Here is a 7,164-nt window from a genome sequence, read left to right on the forward strand (position 1 = left end):
CGAGGTCCCAAACAGCCAGGCGAGGTCAGGTCATCCTTACGGGGACACCAGGCTCCAGCGAAGCCGCGGGGAGCTGGCTGGGCAGTTCCCCGGGGCTCCCCCCACATCACGCCCCCGGCCATGCCACTGTGGAGGACAAGGCGGGTTTCCTGGGTAGCGTGCGTCCTCAGCGGGGTGGTGAGGTGTGACCGCATCTGTCCTTGTTACACTGATGAGGCAGGTGACATGTGAGGTTCATTCGAGGAGCAGGAAGGACCCACCCTTTCGGTTACAGATGGCATTTCCCTTCAAGAGAGGTGACTTGCTGAAAGTCACCCACTACACCTACAGGAGGAAGACCGGAAAGGGAGGGGGAGAGGTGCAGGCTTTGGGGCTGGGGCCCGGAGCCCCGGGGGAACAGCCTCTGGAGCTGAGGTCCGGGGGGCAGGGCTCCCTCCAGAGCCCAGCGGGCCACCACTCCCCGGCCCCTTCCTCTCCTCCGTCCAACAGCCCGCGACAGTAGAGTCTTGGACAGTCCTATGGGGCCACAGCGCCAGTGTCCAGTTGTCGCGATGCACTGAGGTCTGTGCGTGAAGGTCTCCTGTTCTGTAAGGCAGCTCAGCACCTGCTCCCCGGGAAATCTCTTGGAAGAAATAGGCCACGTGAATGGAAAGGTGTAGTCAGAGGACCTGCGCTTGGAAGGCACAGATCACAAACACACGCATTTCCTGTGGGCCGTGGGCCCTTCCACGTGGGCGGAGCCGGTGGCTGGTCCCCGGCAGGGAGCGGTCAGGTGGTCCGTTCTCAGCATCCCCCGAGAAACTGGTCACTATGAAATGACTCATTACTGTAGGCTGGAGAAGGGAGTTCGGGGTGGTTTGGAGAAGGAAGGGGGTGGGGTCGGGTCAAATCCAGCAGGGTGGCCAGAGCAGGTTCCAGAACTTTCAGTCCTCAGACCATGTTCCTTCTGCCCCACGGGGCTTTGTGCTCATGGCCGATCCCCCTTTGTGGGTTCCGGGAGGGTTTCTGGAGCCAGGCCTGGTCTCCTACCTCCCGCCTGGCCGCCTCTTGGTGCTGGCGGCTCCGCCCCGCCCAGTGGCGCGGTTTTGCATCTTGATCCTTTCGCCTTTGAGACCTGGAGGGTTGGCCGGGAGCTGAGATGAGCCTGGGGAGACGCCAGCGCGCTCCAAGTGTAGGGACCGCGGAGCAGCCCGAAGGAGGGTGTGCTGGGCTCTTGGGGATGGCTGCCCGTCCCCTTTGATGCTGAGGGTACGAAAGCTCGCTCTCTTTCGCCTCAGAGAAGGGGGCCATTTTGCAGAATCGGAGAGGGAAGCAGAGGAGAATTGCGATCGGCCTTGACCGACCAGGCGACCTGGAGCAGATGAGCCCTTCTCCCCTCAGTAGCATTCTGCGTGGTGACCTGGAGCACCCGGCTTCCCGGATACTGACCTGCGTGGGCCCTGCCCCCGGCCAGCTGCTGTGTCCAGCCTTTCTGTCCACCACGGGGATGGCCTGGCCCTGCCCCGGGCTCCCAGAGGGCAGTGTGGAGTTAGGTTAAGAAGCCCAGCTTCAGGGCTCTGGGGGAAGCATTTAGCCACTCCGGGGGTTCCTTTGTCGGAGGGGGGGGGGGGCGGCAGGCTTGGCCCATCGAGGGCCGTGCTCAGGGTGCAGCGTCCGGTGTTCCTTCCCAAGTGTCCTCCGTAAAGGCTGCTGGTGGCTCTGCAGATGCCCGGAAGGTGCTTGCGGACGCTAAGCCTCTCATTTCTCCCCCGGGGACAGGCTTAGACTTGCTCGGGGACAGGCTCAGCTCGGCATCTCCTTTGCTCTCCTCCGCGCTGGCCTTTCCCACTCAGACTAGACGCCGTGGACCCGACCCGTCCAGCTTTGCCGTCCTCGTCGGGAAGGCAGTCCCTGCACCAAGAGCTCCTCCCTTGAGAAGCTTTGCAGCAACATTAGTGAAAAATAGATGAAGTGTCTCGAATTAAAACGCGCTGACAGTTTAAGGCAAAGATGTGGAAAGCCGTCTCTTGCCCCTAACTCGCGGTGAGGGCGGGGACTCAGGTGCAGGAAGCATCTAACCAAAAAGAAAACTTCTCAGCGGCGTGACCCTCCCAGAAGCTTGAGCTCAGCTCGGTCTGATTCCGTTTAGCTTTCACTGGCTTCTTCCTCTTTAACATTTGGGTAACTATTTGTTACACCTTCTCCGAGTGGCTGGCTTCATGCCCGCGGTGGTGGGTTTGAAGCTGTAACAGTCAAGTTCACGCCCGTCAGATGGGTTACGCTGAGCTCGCCAAGGCGAGATGACAGCAGAACCGGCCCAGGGGTGCTGGTGTGAGGTCCACTCGTGAGCACTGGTGAGCGTTTCCCCCGGTTCAGGGACCCCAGGATGGCCCCCGGCGCCGTGGGTCCCTGGTCCCGCTCCTCGGCTGGACTGAACGCATGAGTCCCGTCCAGGTGAAATGGCTCCGTTTCCTTTGCAAAGTTGCTTTTGCAGCCCTGGCTGGTTTGGCTCAGCGGTTAGAGGATTGGCCTGCGGTCTAGAGAGACCCGGGTTCGGTTCCCGCTAAGGGCATGTACTTTGGCTGCAGTTTGTCCCCGGCCCTGGTCAGGTCGTGCGGGTGGCGGCCACTCTATGTGTCCCTTTCACGTCGATCTCTCTCTCTCTCTCTCTCTCTCTTTCTCTCTCTCCCTCCCACTCTACCTGAACAAAATATCGAAAAATGTCCTCGGGTGAGGATAAAAATAAAAAAAATAAAAGTTGCTTTTGCAAAACCACTACTGTGGGAGGAATCTCAGGGCCCTCCTTTAATGAGACGGTGGGTTTCCGGGAGCCCTCGACTGCTTTGCCTCAGCTGTTGAGCTTGTTCTAGAAGGACCGACCTCCTCGGGAGGACCTTGCCCGGCTGGAGCACCTTGGAACATGCGGGTTGCTGGAGACGCCGACGCCCCCTGTGGCCCAGGGCAGGGAGGCGGGTCCCCGGAGGGCCCCCCAGGCCTCAGCTCTGTCCAGGGGCTGTGAGGGCTGGGCTCCCCTCTGCTGGGTACCTTCAAACAGGGGTCACTGCAGGTGTGTGCATCTCAGCATGTTTGCTTCTGATTTTCAGGATAAAAAGCCCAAAGAACAAGAGAGACGAGGGGATTTTCTTCCCCGGCCTTTTCCCAAGAAGCTGGACAAGAACCTGCCGGCTCACAGACAGCCCTCGGCCTCGCTCATGACGCAGATTCAGAACACCAGGGCCCTGCCGAGGGACCGGAAGGCCACCAAGTCTGGCTTCCCCGACAAAGGCGAGTCCGCGGGCCGCTCTCCCGGCCACTCGTATGCACTGAGCTGTGTGGCCCTGGTCCCCCGTCAGGGTGGCTGTGCGGGCCCCCGGGACAGACGCCGTTCCTGCACCCTCGGGAAAGCAGAGTTAGTGCTCCTGAGGCAACCTGGGAGCAGTCAAGGTCCGGACTGTGTGTTGTCAGCCACCTGTGCGGGAGGGGGGCTGAGAAAGCAGAGACGGGCGCAGGTGTGGTGGGTGCAGAGAGGGGGTGCAGAGATGGTGCAGGTGTGGCAGGCACAGAGTGGGTGCAGGTGTGGTGGGTGCAGAGAGGGGGTGCAGGTGTGGTGGGTGCAGAGGGGGTGCAGGTGTGGGCACAGAGAGAGTGCAGGTTTGATGAGTGCAGAGATGGGGCACAGGTGTGATGGGTGCAGAGATGGGGTGCAGGTGTGGGCGCAGAGACGGGGTGCAGTAGCTTGTCCTGCAGCCGGGCCTTGCCGGGCCCACCGAACGTGGTGGTGAAGGAAGCCAGCACAGGACTTGTGCACAGGACTCGGCTTCGTTTCCTTCCATTCCAAATGGGGGTGGGGGGTTCCTTTCTCCTCTGTCACTGTCTGCAAACCTGGGCCCCAGTCTGCACCCACTGGGCACAGAAACGGGGGTTGGTCATTGCCTTCACAACACAGACAGAGTGCTCCCCGAGGTCAGCGGGGGGAAGACCCACGGATGTCAGGAGTCATGAGGGAGCCCGACAAAGGCACTTGCTGCCACAGCGTGGGGACCGGCCCTCGGTGATGTCAGGGTTAGGGAACAAGCCTGTCACCGAGGGACGAGTCGTGCAGATTCCACTTATGTGAGGGACCTAGAGGGGTCCAGTTCAGGGACGGAAAGTCGAAGGGTGTGCAGGGGCCAGGGGAGGGGACTTCGTGTTTCGTGGGGACAGTTTCAGACTCGCAAGGGGAAGGGGCTAGTTCACGACAGCGTGAAAGTCCCTAACACGACCGACCTGTGTACTTTATAGGGTAAGAGGACACATTCACGTCACGTGCTTGTTTCCATGATTAAAGAGGGAAACGCCCTCCCAGAATTCTGTGCTCAGCACGGTGGGCTGGGTGTCCCGGGCACCTCCGTCCAGGCTCCCTGAAGCCCCGGGCCTCCTTGTTCGGACACTCTGGCACGGTCCGGAACTTCCAGCGGCCACACTGCAGGACCCAAGCGGCCTCCATTTCGGAAGGACTGCAGGGGTGTCCTCCGGGGCGCCCTGTCTCGGGGAGGGCAGAGGCAGGGCGCTCACAGTCTCCTTTGCTTTCTCCGTGCGCAGATCCCTTCGGCTGCCGCAGTATTTTCCGCAAAACCTCAGACTCCAGTTGTGTGGCTTCTTCCTCCATGGAGTTCATCCCTGTCCCACCGCCCAGGACCCCCAGGCTGGTCAAGAAACCGGAGCCCCCTCAGCAGGGCCTGGGGAGCAGCGGCCTCCCCTGCAGGGAGGATCCCCTGATGCTGGACATAGTCCGCTCCTTCGAGTCCGTGGACCGCGATGACCAGCTGGAACTGCTGTCCCCGGCCCGCCACTGCAGGGTTCTGAGCTCCCCCGGGGGCTCGGCTCGCGGACACCCCGGCGAGCAGACGCTGTCCCCGGCCCTGCTGCCTGGCGGCTCCTACCCTCTCCAGACGCCCGTGTACTCCACTCTGGTCTCCTTCGCTCACGAGGATAAGAACTACCTCCCCAAAGAGGGGGAGGTGTGTTCCCCTCCCCCGGGGCCCAGCTCCGGCGCCCCGCAGCCCCTGGGGAGCCCGAACTGCGTGAAGAGCCGAGGCAGGTTCCCCATGATGGGCATCGGGCAGATGCTGCGGAAGCGGCACCAGAACCTGCAGCCCTCGGCGGACAGGCCGCTGGAGGCCAGCATGCCCCTGCTGCAGCCCGTGGGGCCCAGCGGCCTGCCCTTCGCCATGGCCGAAGGCCTGCAGGGCCAGTGCTGACGGGCCAGCGGGGGGACCTGCCTGCTCCCCAGGACAGTGGACAGAGCTCCGTCTCCAGCCCACAGCGTCCCACCCCGGGAGCAGCGGAAGCCCACAGGCACTGCCCAGTCGTGCGTGGGGACCGCAGACGCTGGACTCGCCCAGCAGGGGGGGCTGTTCATGCCCTGCTCCCCCCTCAGCCGGGTGCGGGGAACACCCTGCCTCGGCCTCGGGCCCCCCGACCGCGACCGTTACCGGGTCTTTCTTCACTGTGCTCTGCCCCTGCCTCTCCGGGCCGTTCTCTTTGGCCACCGGCCACTGTCACAGGAGACTGACGGAGTGTCCTGAAGCAGGCCGTCCAGGCCACGCTTCCCTTCCTTCCATGGAGGTGAGAACCTGGGGCGCCCGCCCAGGACCCCGCGGAAGACGGACAGGAGCCTCGGCCACTGGCGCGGCCCCTCTGAGCGGGCGGCTGGGACCCACCGGAAGGAGAAGCCCGAAGGGAACACTCACTTCTGACGCAAGGTTCTAACAGTCTTTCCTGTTTGGGTTGGAACTTGCTGCACGTTGAATTATCTTCTCTCCAAAGATGATTTTTCTGTATGTGATACCACGAAATCAAAGTAACATAATTTTTAAAAACCTGATGGCGAGATGAGAAGTGATTCCACCCAGCTCGTGTCTCACGCGTGGAGGTGTAAGCACTCTCCCACGTGGGTCTGCAGTGGCTGGTGGCCACGGCGACCTGCAGTCAGGCACGGTCACAGCCGGCCCTGCGTTCGTACCATTGTGTCGACAGCCCTGGTCCTTCCGGGGCGTAGGACACGGTTTCCGTCGGTTAGTTAGAGGCCGTGGCTGAGGCTGGATTTGGATGCACGTGGAAGGCGTGTTACCTCCGTGCAGGCGGTTTTCACGCTGCCACGAGCACATGCGTGGATAGAGCTGAGTGGTTTGCTGTGAGCCCGGCGAGGTCGCCTGGTGGGATCGTGTTCCAGGTGCAGCACCGTGTCCGCTGAGGAGTGTGGTTTCCTCACACTGCTCCGAGTCCCCGCTCTGTTCACACCTTTGCCGAGGATCGAACCCAAGAGGCTTCTCGGGTCTGTGTCCACCATCCCTGTGCGCATCATGTGGACCCCCGTGTCTGACCGTGTCTCACTGGAGCCTGCCTGGCCCTTGGGGACCACTCTGTCATGAGTGGCATTGGAAAGACAAGAATCGGTACAGGTCGGAGAGCAATTTAGAAGACAAATTATACAATGGCCTGGAGTCCTCGACTGTTGACTCGTGTGGGAGTGACAAGCCACTGCAGTGGGCACTCTAGGACGTGTCCTCTCTGCCACGGAAGCTGGCCACGGCCCTTGAGAACTGCAGGCGTGTCCTCGGCCACGGAAGCTGGCCACGACCCTTGAGAACTGCAGGCGTGTCCTCCGCCACGGAAGCTGGCCACGGCCCTTGAGAACTGAAGGCGTGTCCTCTCGGCCACGGAAGCTGGCCACGGCCCTTGAGAACTGCAGCCGGTGCCAGGGAGCAGGGATGGCTCATCTGTGCCCCCCTGCCAGTGGCAATCCCCCGCCCCCCGTCTCTTGACTGAGGGGATGGTGGACATTTGCTGAGCCCTGAGGTCACTGCGACACTGGTTTCGGCTGACCTGCGTGAGCCCTGCAACTGCTGCTCCCCACTCGAGGGGGTCACCCCAGCTCTTGGGCTCATTAGGAGGGAGTCAGGCTCCTGGCTGTTGCCATCACTTTGTTATATGGCTCCAGACTGGGTTCTGGAACATTCCACTGAAAATGGAGCTTTGGAAGCCGAGAAAAGAAGCGTCTGAAAAAGGCCCTCTCTCCACTGGACGTGAGTCTGGGTTCCAGTCGGGGAAGGAACTTTCCGCACGTGGTTTCCTGCCGCACGTGCGCGCTGGGCAGGCTCTCGGGTCGCGTCCCTGTGCCTTGTGGGCTCCTCGCCCCGTGTC

The 7,164-nt window shown here is 62.0% G+C and overlaps 1 protein-coding gene across 1 annotated transcript in view; it reads left to right on the plus strand.

The window, feature by feature from the left end:
• Nucleotides 1-5,219, plus strand: part of HUNK (hormonally up-regulated Neu-associated kinase) — a 93,124-nt gene extending 87,905 nt beyond the window's left edge. Inside the window, exons 10-11 of the mRNA XM_036243344.1 lie at nt 3,084-3,264; nt 4,561-5,219. Of these exons, the coding sequence (XP_036099237.1) occupies nt 3,084-3,264; nt 4,561-5,219 (840 nt within the window). The remainder of the gene's footprint in view (nt 1-3,083; nt 3,265-4,560) is intronic.
• Nucleotides 5,220-7,164: the final 1,945 nt, after the last annotated feature.

The sequence above is a fragment of the Molossus molossus genome, unplaced genomic scaffold, assembly GCF_014108415.1.
Source record: "Molossus molossus isolate mMolMol1 unplaced genomic scaffold, mMolMol1.p scaffold_m16_p_5, whole genome shotgun sequence".
Taxonomy (NCBI): Eukaryota; Metazoa; Chordata; class Mammalia; order Chiroptera; family Molossidae; genus Molossus; species Molossus molossus.